The sequence below is a fragment of the Cetorhinus maximus genome, chromosome 6, assembly GCF_964194155.1.
Source record: "Cetorhinus maximus chromosome 6, sCetMax3.hap1.1, whole genome shotgun sequence".
Classification (NCBI taxonomy): domain Eukaryota; kingdom Metazoa; phylum Chordata; class Chondrichthyes; order Lamniformes; family Cetorhinidae; genus Cetorhinus; species Cetorhinus maximus.
The window spans coordinates 30,119,211-30,136,196 of record NC_135884.1 but is presented as its reverse complement, the minus strand read 5'-3'; the positions used below and the strand labels follow the sequence as shown (position 1 = coordinate 30,136,196).

Sequence of the window (16,986 nt, the reverse complement as noted above, 5' to 3'; positions counted from 1 at the left end):
CAGTCATGTATGCCATGATTTCCTGTAATATTGGCACCATTGTCATAAATACAGTATTTTCCAGGATAACAGTGCACCGCTCAGTTTGAAGGGAAGTATGAGCCTAATACTGGTTTTTAAACCTGGATAAAGGAATAAGGTTATGAAAGCAGATCTAGCTAAAGTGAATTGGGAAACGAGGTTAAAAGGTAGGACAATAAAGATGCAGTGGCTGTCTTTTAAGGAGATATTTAATAACTCTCAGCAAAGATTTATCCCAGTGAGACAGAAAGTCTTTGAGAAGGATGAATCGTCCATGGCTGAATAAGGAAGTTAAGGATAGTATCAAATTGAAAGAAAGGAAAAAATGAATTCTCTTCTCCAGAAAGCAGTGGAGATTGGGCCATTGAATTTATTCAAGGCAGAGTAAGACAGATTTTTGATTGACAAGGGAGTCACAGGTTATGGGGGTGCAGACGGCAAAGTGGAGTTGACCACAACCAGGTCAGCCATGATTTTATTGAAGCAGGATACTTAGAAAATCATAATTTGATGAGGCAGAGTCAACATGGGTTTGTGAAAGGAGAACCGTGTTTAGCTAGTTTATTAGAGATTCTTGTGTAAGTTACAAGCAAGGTGGATAAAGGGGAACCTGTAAACATGGTGTACTTGGAATTCCAGATGGCATTTGATAAGGTACCACATCAAAGGTTACTACTACACAAGATAAGATTACATGGTGTAGGGGCTAACATATTAGCATGGATAAAAGATTGGTTAGCTAACAGGAAGCAATGAGTAGGGATAAATGGGTCTTTTTCGGGTTGGCAAGCCATAACAAGTGGAGCACCACTGGGACTGGTGCTGGGGCCTCCATCATTTACAATCTATATCAATGATTTGGATCAAGAGATTGAATGTATGGCAGCTAAATATTACCAATGACACCAAGCTAGGTAGAAAAGTAAGTTGTCAAGAGGAGGTAGAGAGCCTGCAAAGGGATATAGACAGGTTAAGTGAGTGGGCAAAAATTTGGCAAATGGAGTATAGTGTGGGATAATGTGAACTTATCCACTTTGGCAGGGAGGATAGAAAAACAGTATACTATTTAAATGGAGATACATTGTAGAATTCAGTGGTATGGAGGGATCTGGGTGTCCTGGTACATGGATCACAAAAAGTTAGTATGCAGGTACAGAAAGTGATTAGGAAGACAAATGGAATGTTGGCATTGCAAAGGAAATAGAATATAAAAGTAGGGAAGTTTTACTATGCCTGTGTGGGGCCTTGGTGAGACCACATCTGGAATACTGTGCCTAGTTTTGGTTTCCTTATTTAGAAAAAATACATAACTGTACAGGAAACAATACACAGCAGGTTAACTCGACTCATTCCTGGGATGCAGGGCTTATCTTATGAAGAAAGGTTGAACAGATTTGGCCTATAGCCACTGAAGTTTAGAAGAATGAGAGGTGATCTTTTTAAAACAAATAAATTCCTGAGGGAATTTGATAGGGTAGATACTGGGAGGATGTTTCCACTTGTGGGGGAGACTAGAACCAGGGGACACAGTTTAAGAATAAGAGGTTTACCATTGAAGACGTGGAAGAGAAGCAATGTTTTCTCTCAAAGGGTTATTAATGTGTGGAATTCTCTTCTCCAGAAAGCAGTGGAGGCTGGGTCATTGAATTTATTCAAGGTAGAGTTAGACAGTTTTTTGATAGACAAGGGAGTCAAGGGTTATGGGAGACAGAAAGCAATGCTGAATTGACCACAACCAGATCAGCCATGATCCTACTGAATGGCAGAGCAAGCTCAAATGGCATAATGGTGTCAAGAAACCATCATATTTTTTCTAATATTATTGGGATATGTTAAAGCAGGCTTATGAGTGTGTGTGTGTGTATGTGTATGGTTCTGTGTGTGGCTAATTTAATAAAATTAGAGACGGATAGACTGCAAGGTTTAAATGATCAAAGGAGTGAGGTGTAAAACAGGTGTTTGAAATGGAGATGAGTAAAGCTAGGGTGAAGTCTCTGCAGAGATGGGGTGAATGGAATTTGCATTTCTAGATAAGTGGAGAAGTGCTTGATTTTCACAGGGACATGGCAAATGTTTATATCTGGCAAGATAAATAAGGCAAGGTTATTACATTGATTTTTCCCAAAAGTGCTGGCCACAATGATAACATGAAAGATTTTTATATTCTGGGAAAAGTCACTTCTAAAGGCAAGTTGAAACAATGGGATTTACAAATCAAAAGGGATAAAAAATATTTAAAGGAGGATGGAAGACTGTGTGAGATGTGAGATCTTGAAAGGTAATTGTGTGAAAAAGACTTGGGAAAAAGCCTCTAGCCACCTTGCAGAAGTTTGCTGTTCCAGTAACCAAAGTTGTGTTAAAAGGCTTTGAAAGTTCATTGTTCAGTGGGTGCTTGTGGTAATATGGCTGGATGCCTTTATAAATTGGGAATCTATTTGGACCATTGCCTTAAAGGGGGTTTGTAGTTGGGAGTCTGGTTAAGTTGAAATTTTGGGAACTGTTATAACTGTGTAACTGTGTGTGTTTAAGTTTTTTCTTCTTTTGTTAATAAATGTTTTAATTTAATCTTTAAAATCTCTAAAGGCAGTAGTACACTCATTACTTCTGACTTCAGTGCACAAGCCTTCTTGTAATAAATACAATTTGCAAAATCATTGTGATAGCGTGGCCAAGTTTCCCTTGTGGATTTGGTCAGCCTGGCAAACACTACCTGCCATATCATAACAATGGCCTGTTCCTAAGTCCTATGTTCCTATGATCCTACTTTAGAGAAAGAAATCTTAAAACAAATTTAATATGAAAAGCATAACAAAATTAGGCATTTACTTAGCTAAAATTTTCACTTGTGTCTTTATCAGTTTTTTGTATTAAACATTGACTTCAAATTTTTTTTGTTCCGATGGATAGTGTTATATTGGTTTAAATCTCAAACCGGAAATCCTAACGATAAATCCTGATAACTGTCTGGAACAGTTAATATCCACAGTGTGGATCTGCATTCTAAGACACAGTACAAATAGCAGGGAAAAATCAGATATCTGAAATAAATCCAAATTGTTTTGTATTTTACTTTTTTCCTATAGGTATCATATATTGCATGCCCAAATATTCAAATCTGGATCAGGAGTCTATGCACATTATGGGCAAAACCAATGAATAAAAATGAGGTATGAAAAGGCAACATATTACTCCTCCATATTTTTGTATTTACATTAATCCAATGGGAAATTTTGTCATATATGTATTTGTAGCTGTTGTCACAAGAGAAATACATTAACAGGTTAAATAAACACAGGCAGTAGTTTAAGTATCTCAGTTTTTAGTTAGAAATATTAAAATAAATACAAAATCTTTCAGACTGGCTGGAGACATAGTTGTTGAAAACAGCATCCTGATGAATCTACTACCAAAGATACTGTAAATTAGGTTATTTTCAAGTGGGCTTTGTGCCTTGTAGATTTCATATCTGCCCTTTTACTGTGAAAATGATACCTCTGTGCACATTTGCCATGTCATCATCTTACCAGCACACTCACACTAGCTCAAAATTCAACTGAAAATCTTCCCATAAGTTTCCTCCCAAGAAAATGGAATCATGTGAAAAAAACACAATTTACAGTGTATCTACTGATGTAGATCTCCGTTGTCTGTTATTTTTATATGATTATATTAGGATATAAAAAATGCTTACCATTGGTTTGAAAGCTATGAGTTTCAAAACCATTTCAACAGTGAACACAGCAGTGAAGACCATGTTGAGGATATCCATTGTGTAGTTGAAAAACGGAGATTGTTCATAGTGCTAAAAACATAGACAACAATGCTTTACAAGATTATGAAATTACACATTATAGTTTTCTATTTATGGTTTTGTACCGTGGGCTACATTCTTGATTGTAAGACAGTGCTGGTGCAGGGTTTGTGTGTGGTGTGTGATGGCTGAGTCTTCTTTCTCCTAAATCTTATGCATCCAATTTAGCCAAAATAGTGGACTGCATTTTCAGGCTTCCTCCCTGGCCACCATATGTAAGTTAAGGGCCTAATGCTTTACTTTACATCCACTCTGAGAAATTGGGAGGAATTTGACCTGCTCCAATCACCTTCTTTCGGATGTGGATGCAGCCGTCATCAATTTTTTTTAAAAATCTGCCCCATTAAGTTCTGATCCATGTTACAGAATTGACACCACTACAAACGTCTTCATGTATAAAAATGATACTCCTACTCAATCTGATTCAGATTTTTTTCATGACTAAGGTTATGCTATTTCTGAATGACAAACTTAATAGGCACATGAACTGTATAGCTTTCTCAGGTTGTCCCGTTGCTAGACTACAATTCATCTACATTGTTTCCTATAGTCATAAGGCGAACATTCTCTGGTCAAAGTGTTATACACAATTTTTAAAATATATATATTTAAGCATGGTCTCAAAGGTTCCCTATTGGTTAAGAATGTAAATTTATAAAGAAAATCACAGTAGTTACATAATACAAAAATTATCTACTCCTAAAGGTAAAGCATGCACAAGTTTGGGACTGTCATAGCTTTAAAGCTCAAAATCAAAGGATGTATAGGTTAAAATGAAACATGAATCAGTATTATATCATAGAACTGTTTAAAAATTATAAATTAAACAATACTAGGACCATGAAAGTTGGTTCCTCAGCACTCAGTATATGGCACAATGAATGCCATTTAGTCTCCAAAATGGTGACTGCAGTATGTGTCATGTCAGTGGCTATTTTGGATAGGTGTTCATGCTATGTAGGGAGGGTCTGCCAGAAGTATGCAGAGTAGGCAGATTGTGACATCAATCAGCGTGTAGTGCTGATTTGACGCCACGCTGCCAGTTTGAAGCTCACTGATCCAGCTAACATCCCCTCTTAACATCACAAGGCTGAACATGCATTCAGCAGCAGGAAGGAACCCCCTCCAGTGCTATTTAAAGGGATCAGCAACTACTTTCAGGTTAGTTGCAGATTAATATCTACTGGCTGTTGCTTTGATTGCATAAGTGTTCAGTGGTTTCTAGAGCTCTTCAAAGTTGCTAAAGTCCACAGGGAGTGGTGTAGCATTTGCTGTAGGACTTCATCCTGATTCCACCACGACAAGCCAGAGGGTGGCTACTGGGCGACAAGGGCTTTGACGACATGGCTCATGACTCTAGTGTGGAACCCATATACGAGGGCAACATGCATACAACAAAGGCCATATTGTCACATGAAATGTGACACAGCAAGATGGTTAAACAATGATTCTGATGCCTGGACCACTAAGGAGGTTGGTTGCAATTGCTTGACAGGGTGTGTGTCAAGGTTTGTGGTGGTGTGTTGCATTCTGCACAAACTTGCCATCATGAGAGCACAGCCACCAGGTATATAGCAACCAGCTAAGGAGGAGGAGAAGAGCGAAGAGGAAGGGAGGAGGCAACTAACACAGCTCCTTTCTGGCCAACCTGTTCATGATTGGCTTATCTAACAGTGATACAAGTAAACACAACATAATTTCCCATTCACCAACAGTCCCGCACCTTCCCTTTCCTGTTATTGACCCTTGGAGCATTTGTTTAGCTACAGTGCGAAAATAAAAGCCACCACAAAACAAATTTTCCAAACCGAATTTATAATCAAACCATGCCATATTGCATATGTCAACTAATCACTATTGTGCATTCCCTCAGTGCAAGTGTGTCTTTGCCTGTCTTAGTGCTCCTATCAAGTGCTACCCCAGTCGTTGCAGTATGGCTGATGGAAGGCTGCTGACTTTCAATGGATGAGACTGCCTTGGAGGACGATCTCAAGAACCTCTGGAACTAGAAGGCCTGGCTTTGGATTGCACTATCTTGATAAGGGCAGCAGGCTGGTTGACAGATAACAGAAAGGACACTGGCGAAATGGCAGTGGTGGGAGGATGATTGCTGTCATTCTGAGAGAGGACAGCAGGTTAATGCTCCACAAAGCCACTGCCACTCCCCCAGGGACAGACCTCAGCAATCTTACTAATCTGCCAGAGAACAAGCTGCTGTGACACTCTGCAAGCCCCTTTGAACACTGGTATTCACAGCCATGGCGACAGCAGTCTGAGCTTGTGTAATAGCGGTCTGATCTTCCAATGCAGCATCCAGACATCGGGTGACTTCTGCTTATGCTGCATTGGAAGCTGAGACGTCGGCCAACAGATGTTGCATCATGGTTGGGTCTACAAGTGTGCTAAGAGAGTTGGCTATCATTTCCACAGTGGAAAGAATGAGCACCAAGCTCTGCAGCAGAGCCCTGTGTCAAGTTGGTGCTGTATCCCTCTATGTGCCTTGACATGGACCCAAGCTTTCTGGCAGATCTGTCAATGCATGAAACATTTCACTGTGCATACTTATCAGTCTTCTTCTGTAGGCTGCTCCATCAAAGTCTTCAGCTGAGTCTTCTGCAGCGGAACTTGTATAGGCCTTCCAATGAGCTGATGTCTCTGCTACCCTTGTCCTCTGACCCAGCTCCAGTTCACTCATGGTTAGATCTTGCTGTTAAGCTATCCTCTAAAGTATGTGCAGTGTCAGTTTCTGAGCTGTTGCTGCAAGTGCAAGGGCATATTAAGTTGTTTTTTTTCATTTCTTGACCTGCTCTTTCCTCTCTTGCTCTTTCACCACTGCCTGGCCATGTTGCAGTTCTTGAGAAAAGAACTGGTGAGGGGTAGGGGTAAAGATGAGGTGCATGTTAACACCATCTGCAGCTTGAAAATCAGGAGAGAAGGAAATGGGATTTGAGAAGGAAGATTAGATTAAAGGATTCCATCATCTTCAATGGTTTCAGCCCCGCTGCTGGTCATAACTTCGGGTCAAGACCACTCTAATGATAATGACGACTGTCTACTTCATCTGATTAAGACACACAGCTGTGCCCGTCCTCACCAGTTAGATCCTGTTGCCTCTGGATAAGCGTTACCTTGTCTTGCAAAAGAGAAGTGCCAATTTTGTGCAATCTGTTTGGGTGATGTGGCTGTCAGGTTTGAATAGCAGACAGTGTATGCAAGCTGTGAGATGTCAGTCTGCAGCTTATGTGAGGTAGAGGTGAAGCTATGAATGTTAGGCATGAATCTTGATTGATAGAGATTGTTGTTAGGTGAGCGATGGGGGTGTTGTGCATTGAACAGTGTATGAGGCTAGTTTCTGGGGAATGACATTTGAAGATATTAAATTACCTTGACCACTTGTGTGAGGGCATTGGACTTTTTGAAGCAGTGCATTCAGGTCCTCCGCTAGACTCCTGGCATTGCCCGCCAGGGCTATTTGGTTTCACTGTCTTCACAAGGTTTGTATGGAGGGCTTCCCGCCTCATTGTTGATAGGTGACATCTCTCCTCCTCTCCACCTCTACAAGGCGTCCAACGCAGAGTGCAGGATCAGAAAATTTCAGTCAGTTCTCTGCCATGTTCTTACTTTTTGAATGACTTCTAGCATCTGGTCCAGCCAAAATGCACTTTCCCTTTAACTGGGTGCAGGCTGCTTTTACCTTGTGCTAGTCTCTCACAATTTCGCGTCCCTACACAGGCACACAGCCACTCAACTGCACACTTAGTTCTGGCAACACACTTAGTGATGGCTGCGCACACTCATTTAAATTAGCAAGCAGCACCAAGTTTGTGCAGCCTGTGTTGGCTGCAATAGGCATAAGGCAATCCTGCATCATGACCCTAGCACCCATTTTTGGGCCCTGATGAATTTCATGGCCTACACCTTTAAATTAGTTGTGCAAACAGTATTTCTATACATTTTCTACACCATGATTTATAAACACAAACACATTTGCAAAAATCCAAAAAAATTAGGAACGTCGAGTCTATCTAGCTTGAGTAGTATGTTTTAGCATTCTTCCTACCTGTACGGCCAAGCAAAGCGTGTTCAACACGATGAGGACAAACATGATGTATTCAAACCCAGTTGAGTTTACCACATACCAAAACTTATACTGGTAGGGGTTCTTTGGGATGTATCTGCGAAGTGGTCTGGCCTTTAGAGCATATTCTACACATTGACGCTACAGAGACAAAAAATGTTTTCCAGTGATCAGCATGACTCTGCCACCACATATGGGAAATCTTAAACTAAGAACATTTTCTAAGTAACTTGTAATAACTTAATTAAAAGAACCTTGAATAAAATATCATCTATTGTGTGTTCAGTTCCACTCCTCGATAAAATATTAGGGAGAAAAATAGCACAAAATGGGCAATAGTTAACAACTGACTTCGGGCCAGGTTTAAAACTGCTATTTATTCACTATTGCCCATTTTGTGCTATCACAATTTTACCCCATTGTCTTCAATGGATTTCAACAAACTTGATACATTACTGTTTTTCACCAGCTTCTGGATTTCTTTTAATTGCAGTAATGCGATATAATAGACTACCTCAAAAATCTGCAAATAATCTATCCTTGAACAATTTTACAACCTCAACATTTAAAAAAATGTACTGGGTTTTCATACGCTTTGATGAGGAGTTTCCTGTCATCAAACATTTTGTTTCTTTAGTAAATGTGTATGTTGATATTAGAAATTGTGTGAATGTATATGTGTAAATAGTGTTTATCTTTTCAAATTTTTTTTTACCTATCAGACAGTCTAGGATGCAGTGATCTATTTCATATTCAGCATCCCATTACAATATTGATGAAAATGATGCATCAATTCAAGCAGTTAATTCCAGATTTTCCCTCTTTAAAAAAACAATTTGCATTTATATAACACTTTTAACATAGAAATATATCCCAAGGTATTTCATTGAGAAAAATTCCATCCAACTGAGGCAAACCATTCGAAATAAAATATAGACCTGGAACTCCAATTCCGAAGGCCAAATTTTACCATCAGGTGGAAAACTGGCGGTAAAAGATTGGCCGCTTGTTATACATTATATATTAATAAATGGCTGATTTACTCCTCCCACTATACCACCTGGAGGTGAAAGTTAAAATATTTCCCTTCATTTTATGTTTTGAAATAAAATGCTCTTTTATTTAGAACAACACATTTTTAAAATGCATCCTCAGCTTTTCAACATGTCTGGTCAGGCAATGCCAGTTTACACTATTGATATGCAGTGCATGGATTTTTCAAACAAGTCAAACTGGATTTGGATCACACCTTGAGCTGCGATCCAAAATTTGTTACACTCTTAAAGTTTGCAATTTAACTGTTTGAGAAATAGTCTTAAGGTGGCAGAGTGCTAAATTACTGAAGAAGCAAAATCAACAAGGAGACTTATTCTACAGTGTGAACTGCACTTGTCAATTGATGGAAACTCATGGAGAAATTTGTGTCTCATAGCATTCTGTCCTCCCAGTTGGAGAAAAGCAAATTTAGTGGAAGAAAAGGGAATGGTGAAAAATAAAAATTAAGCACATTGAGTTTCAATCCATAACTATTCTCAATCTGAACCTTTGCCATAAGAGGGGCTGTTTCTTGGAAGCAAAAGAGGGTCTGCTCTGTACGGTTTGTACCTCACACCACCTAGTGGTCAGGCAGCTGAGGTATTGGTTGAGACTGCAGGCTCTCTTTTCAGGAGTTCTGGGATTAAAAGGTATGCGGATAAATTAACACATAAAAGAATTAGACATGATTCATCACGTTAAATCTCCTGGCAGGCCATGATTGTCTGGTTAAAAATAGGCATGACGGAAATGGTGCGCACACCAAAATAGACTGCTACCTTCATAATTCATAAACATTTTACTAGATAGTTTCTCAAATTTTTAAGTGCAAACCTATCATGTGAATTAATCATAAACACAAGCTGATCACCTCAACGGGGTGAAAAAGTCAGACCATGATTAAATTTTACAAATAATTGTCACTTAACTCTGCTTGTCCAATCAAAAAAAAACTATGATACTGCAATTGATTTTAACTACAGGTGTGTTTTGGATGGGCAGTGGACGGGGCAAGTGCTGGTTCACAAGCTAGAGAAAATTTGAGACTATTTTACCAATTTTAGCTCCCAGGTCTCATTAGCATGCTGTTGGTCCGCATCCCATCAGAACGGACAGTAAGTTAGCAGGAAGCAGCTGCTGTCCTCTGGAAAATCGGGCAGCTAAGGGCTCCTCGTAGCATGAAAGTAGGTGTAAAGAAGTTAAATCTTGGAGAATCTCACAGGAGAGAAGGGGGTGAGTCAAGGGCATGTTGTTTGCAGGAAGCACAAGCCATTTTCAGGACATGTCTCTTCAATATGATGGGCAAACTATAAGCACGAATCATGCTGGCCATTGGACAGCTCAACCATTGGGTGAGAGGAAGAATTCATTTAAAGCTGGCAGCATCTCTTAAAGGGAAGGGTGCATTGTGCAATGTGGATCTAAACTGAAGGTGATCCTTTCAAAATTGGTAGACAATTATTATTGTCAGATTGCCCTGTTCTTGGACAGTATCCAGAAGCTTCTAGTGGAGGAGGTTACAAAAAGTAAGAATTCCCTCTTCTCTGCAAATTAGAAAAGGGTACCACATCAAACAGCCACACAGCAATGGTCTGAGGTGGGTGAGCATATGAACACATGAAGCATAGTGCCCTGGACCTGGCAGCAGTGCCAGAAGAAATTTCAAGACTTGACATGGGCTGCTAGGGTAAGCCTTCTATTTTACTGTCAGCACAGACCCTGTACCGCTTTACTGTCGAATTTAACAGTAATGAAAATAGTACCTCATCCAAACAAATGGCAGTCCTCCTACTTCCACACTCTGCACCTACAACTATTTTCACCATTAATGTTGTTTCTTGCACACAGCTGATACTCCTTCAAAGCAGCATCCAAACTATTCTATGCTCACACGAAAATGCTCCTAATTCTTCAACTGACCACTCACTCCATTTTCTCTTGTCAGACAACTTAGCCAGGGAGAGAACTCACACAAGGATAAAAACCATCTATTCAAAGCCTGGGAGCAGCAGAACAAGGTGCCACAGATGTCATGGCAGAGGATGCATGAGCACCATCACAGGACGTTATGTGCTGTAGGGTGCTTGGCCTTCTAACTCTCCTTTTTCTCATCACTGAACTCTGGAATGAGCAGTAGCTTATTTTCCATTACCTACTTTTGCCACTAGTCACTAAACATCAAGGGTTGAATTTCCAATGGCCCGTGGAAGTGGGTCTGGAGGTGGAGGTGCCTGGAAAACAGGAGAAAAATCCATCAGGCCACCTCCATGACATGTTCCTGCCTCCTGAAGAAGGTTTCCCAGCTTGATCAGAGGCATCTGTCTTGTCAGGGGGCCACCCGTGAAACGGTGGTGGCCTCCCCATGGGAGGAGTGGTAGACACCAGAGCTGGAGGCTCCATTCAATGCGAAGGGCACCATTCCAAAAGTCAGCCCGAGTCGCTGCTGCGCCTTTTACTGTGGAGGCTTTGCTCCTCGTGCGACGGCCCTAACCTTTTTATTTACCACTTCTGTGACCAGTGAATGGAGGTATCCAAACACCACCCTACATACTTCAGTGGTGCCCACTCTGATTTTGGGGCTGCCGATCTATGACTGCTGGATGCTTCCTACTGGCCCTCTAGTCTCAGGAGCCCGCCCACTGTTCTTAGGTGGCCCTCCACCAAAATCGCCATCAGGGTCCCACCGCAGGCACTTGTGGACTCCTGGCCTGCATTTCATCCCAACGGTGGGATCGGGACCCAGGAATTAAAATCCTGTCCTGTCTTTCTCTTCTCGGGTCCATCCAAGACCCAGATCTATTGTAAAGGAGAAGGAGGAAGGCAATCCACCAGAAGATGCACTGTCACTTACCTTCAGAAGGAGTATCAGATGATATTTGACCCATGACAGAAGAGGGGGTGGAAATTCCCATGCTGGTATTTGGCATCAGGAAAGGACAGGATGTGCTTGGAACTGATTCACAAGGAATTCTAGATAGATTTCTAGCCATTGTTGATCCTTGGCCTGTTTGTTTTCCTCCATTTTCTCCGGCACTACCTCTAAGCCTCCCTCTACAGCTAACTCCAAGGAATTGTTCCCCTTTGCAGGACAAAATGGTGCAGCATACAGCATGTCACAAAGGTTCTCAACACTCTCACTGGACTGGACTGAAATGCACTTCTGGAGTGGTCCAGGCAGCAGACTCTCTGCTTCAGTAATCCAATTGTTTTCTCAATTATGTTCTGGTTGATGCATTGCTTTGGTTGAAGCATTGCTCAGAACCTCTGTGCAGGTCCTTGACAGGTGTCATGGCATAGGTGTTTAACAAATCTCTGACTTGAGGTTGTAAGTTAGGTATGTTGGAGAAATGACAGAGGATGAAGACATCACAACAGCTGTCAGCATACCCTGTACAGAGTTGTAGATCTGTACACCGTTGGACCCTAGTTGCACATTCACCAAATGGAAAGCTTTGTAATTCATATATAAGTTTGTGAAGGTACAATCAATTATGACTTTTACCTGTGGAATGTATGCAATATGAGAGACCATAATTGCCCTGTCCTGTTGCTTTCTAGGCTCCATTGAGAAAGAGATAAATTGTTGGCACACTAGTTGAGGACAATCATGACCTTCTTCAGGCATGCAGATTGATTGATAAAACTTATAATAAATGATTTTGGCAGCTAGGAATATTTTTATATTAACATGACTTTCTCCTTACACTTATCTGCTGATAGATAATACAGAATGCAATAAAATACTGGCATAACTGAATGAATTGTTATATTTCCCCTCGTTCTAATCCTTGCTCTGAGCAGGACTCTGTAATGTACTACTCGCAATACTGAAGCTCCAGGCATCAAAACACTAACATTGGAAGCAGGAGAAATAATAAACCACAGACAATGATCAATCCATTGCTCCACATTAAGTACATTTCATACAAACACAAAGGCCCAGATAATTTTATTTGAATCTCATCCCAGGATAATAGTTAAATTTCCCCAAATCCTAAGCATTTTTCCTCAGCACAAAAGCTGGGAAATGTTTAGTTCCCAGAATTCTGTGCCTTTTTAGAGTTGCTCATGCAGCAACTGAGTGAACTGCCTCCCCTAACCAATCCCTTTCTGGTGAATTACCTGGCTTACTCTTTCTACCAAATCGTAACAGCATGGCATAAACCATAAACCTGCCATGTGGAGATCATTGCCAGGAACAACTATTATAGGACTCTAAGTTTCACCATCAACAATATGGCTAGTCAAATAAACACATTATTAACTTGCTAGTAATTATTGTAATATTTCAGAGGTGGACACTCCCAGGTATTCATGGTGATGAGTGTGTTCACATTCTCCATTGGATACAATCAATACTAATTGTAGTAAGAAACCTTAGACTTACACGAGGCACCTGAATGGATCATGGTTATATAAACAATAAGTGATGATAAGGGTTCCAAGATTTAACACTTAAACGAATTCATTTTTTGCCATGGGCACTCCCATTTTGCAGAGTGGAGTGAATGCCCCAGGTCACAATGTTAAAGTTAACAGCAATGATATTGAGCATCTGGTGTGATAATTACTTGACTGGCGTTATTTTTGGTCTGTCTACTGTTTAATTACCAACAGCAAGCTTAGAGATTTTGCTCATAATACCAATATCCCAGTGCCCCTGCAAGTGATCTACATTAAAAACAGAAGAATCCTGAAACTGATTTCTGAGATACCCTACTTATACCTTCTGTTTCTTGTTTTAAAAATCAAGTAGCAATCTAGCACCACATTTTAACTGTGACTTATTGTTTTAGCCATTAATAATCAACATGAAAACTTGTCAAAAAGTTTAGTATCAAATGCATTTCCAATGTCAACAGTGTCCATAATAGTTTTGAAAAAACATTGTCCTTTGAGTTAAACTTGATCTTCTTCAGCTGAAGCTGTTGGTGCTATTTCCAACATAAGGCACTAGTTTTATGGGATGCAAGTATCAGACACTTTGAAGTCTAAGACATAGCCTTTGTATAGGAATTATTTCCTTACAACAAACAACATCAACAACAAGTGTAAGGAGAAAGTCATGTTAATATAAAAATATTCCTAGCTGCCAAAATCATTTATTATAAGTTTTATCAATCAATCTGCATGCATGCCTGAAGAAGGTCATGATTGTCCTCAACTAGTGTGCCAATAATTTATCTATTTCTCAATGGAGAAAGCTAAGCTAGTAGTAGCATCAGGATTGACGAACCTTCTGCCTGGGAGTCTCCAGGAATGGAAGATGAATCTCCCAGGCACTGTTGCTAGCAACCTGAGAGGAAAGTAAAGTTTTGCATCAGTAGTTTGTACTGAAGAATTTTCCTTGCCTGTACATGGATGACCTCCTGGTTCTCAGAATAAGTAAACCACCTGCAAAGCCACTCAATTATAGGGACCCAACCTTGAAAGGCAAATATAATCAGATTTGCAAATTGTAGGCTGGTGTCACATGATCATATGTTACATGATCAAATGCCACATGATCAATTATAATGCGAACAAAACTAACAAAGGTATTCATATGAATAAGCCTCCAGGAATACGTCCAACCAGAGCTAGCAACTCTAGGTTGGGCCCTGATTATGAATTTACACTAAGCTTAGCATTGTTGCAAAGCAGAAATCATTTCATACCAACAATAAACTTGCAGTTGAAATCCTCATTGAAGAAAGAAAGGTACAATGAATTGAAGTTTTAGTGTACTAAATCACGTACTTCCCAATAAGAAGCAAATGTTAAAACTGTTAATTTATGTGATTTCTAACCTGATTTTTGTCCAGCTCGCAGTTTTTATACTCCAGTTCTCCCTGCTCTTGGAATGTGACGATCACAAAACCAACAAAGATATTCATCATGAAGAAAGCAATAATAATGATGTAGATGATAAAGAATATAGAAATCTCCACACGATTGTTGTAGATGGGGCCAATATTTTCTCCATTTGAGTCTATGGCTTTGTATAGCAGGCTGAAAAGGAGACAAAGTTGATGTGACAGAATATTACCACGATGACAAATATAAATGTCCAAGGGGGTCAACTTTAGCGGCCATGGTGCATGATGATGCAAATAAGATTTTTCAATGTCTTTACAATGTCACTACGCATAGCAATCACAGCAGTTCTTTTCCAAATAATTTAAATTTATGTCTATATTGTCTACCTTTCTGAGTATATTCTATTTGATATGCTTAAAGTTGCATTTACACAACAAGCTTAGGGTTAGTGCAAAGTGCCTTCAGCTTCAAGTCACTGCTAAACTTGTGAAATGTAAATCGTGTTAAGAACCAAAGACTCTGAGCCAAAGTGAAGCAAACTCTCTCCTCTGCTTCACATCAACACTACAGTGGCAATGCAAATAAACCATAAATAAAGCTTTCTTTAGAATTGCAGTTATTTGGTGAAACGTAACAATAATTGCTAATATGAATAAAATTGCACGTGTAAAACATAAGGGCCAGAATTTTCCATTCAGCGTGCGGGCACGTGCCTGACACACCAGAATGCTAAATGACACGCGATGATGTCAGGCGTGCGTTCTGAAATCATTGAGAAGTCGTGCGATATTTTGTTTGGCGGGCGCCAGAGTTGGCTGCGCGCTTGCCAATAATTGATAGGCCTATTAAGGCCATTAATCAGGTAATTAACCTAAATTTTACGCTGCCTGTCCAACCTTATGGTTGGCGGGCAGGCGAAAAGGCCAAGCGGCCTTTACATTTTTTAGGAAACCTCATCCACGAGCGGGATGAGGTTTCCTAAAGCTTTTACAATCAAATTAAAACTTTTTTTGAAAAATAAAAACATGTCCCATCTCGTGTGACACAATCACATAAGGGGACATGTTTTATTAAATTTTTATCGTATTTATTTATTTTTTAAAAAGCGCTTCAATCTCCCTGAGGCAGCTCCGTGCTCTTTCGCACATATGCACGAAAGAGCGCTGGACCCGGCTCTCCCTTCTCCCCCTGCCCGCACAGGTAGCGCTCAATGCTGCCACTTGTGATCTGCGCAAGGCACTGCGTGAAATTGTGGTGCGGGGCCGATCGCAGGCGGCGGCAGGCTCCGCAACTGCCCCCGCCCGACAAATGGAAAATCCTGGCCAAGGTAATTCTAAAATGATTTCAAAACTAATCATCAATATTAGCTCTTAGCATTGGCTGGAAAAATGAGACATATACTTACGCTGGCCAGCCTTCAAAGGTTGATACTGTAAACAATGCCATCATAGCTGCAAGGACATTGTCAAAGTTGTAATCACTGTTGTGCCAAACTCGATCACGAATTATGGGATTATCTACTTCACCATCTTTATAAAGAATAAAAGTTCCCCTTTATAAAAGGAAGAAGAGTCGGAATTAAAATATGAATTTAATTTTTTGTAATTAATTCACTACATGTTATCATTGTAACCTATTGTGTATCAACTAAGCTTTGATGTAATGTTGGTGCACAAGAATTCAAATATATTTCCCACAGACTTAACTAAAATAAAATCAAACTTTGTAGTCAAAATGAACTAAAATAGAGTGTTAACACACCAACATAATAGGACTTGTATGACACTTGGATCTCTATTACAACCTGTGGGAAAGTGCCAGCAAGCACTGGTCTTTCCAACTAGACTGGAAAAAATTAAAGGGGAAATCACTGAATCATTCTTATATGTTCTTTTACCAACCCTCTGTTGGCATCTGCTTAAAGTTTGTGAACTATACATGACATGACTTAAAGCATTTAGAGGGGGTCATACACAGATTTGAGAAAAACAAGTGTCTGAAGGAAAAAAATGGAACTGGCTGAATAAACGTAATGTATAGTGAAGTGAGACAGGAAATGGGGAAGTAAGCATTTTGAAGTCCAGGGGTCTGTAAGGTGAAGGAATGGAGGGCTACTAAATATACATTAACAATGTAATCGGGACTGGTTGCTCGGAGACCCGAGAGGCCACGGGATGAGACAATGTCTGCTTAACTTCCTGAGAGACAATAGCAAAGGGAACTAGCTGCCATGTGCAGTAGA

At 40.1% G+C, this 16,986-nt stretch overlaps 1 protein-coding gene across 1 annotated transcript in view; it reads right to left on the bottom strand.

The window, feature by feature from the left end:
• The window catches only part of cacna1db (calcium channel, voltage-dependent, L type, alpha 1D subunit, b), a 681,678-nt gene that overhangs the window by 270,805 nt on the left and 393,887 nt on the right, over window positions 1–16,986 (bottom strand). The window contains exons 26-29 of the mRNA XM_078543507.1: window positions 16,150–16,296; window positions 14,735–14,936; window positions 7,893–8,051; window positions 3,713–3,823 (exon numbers count right to left, since the gene is read on the bottom strand). Of these exons, the coding sequence (XP_078399633.1) occupies window positions 3,713–3,823; window positions 7,893–8,051; window positions 14,735–14,936; window positions 16,150–16,296 (619 nt within the window). The remainder of the gene's footprint in view (window positions 1–3,712; window positions 3,824–7,892; window positions 8,052–14,734; window positions 14,937–16,149; window positions 16,297–16,986) is intronic.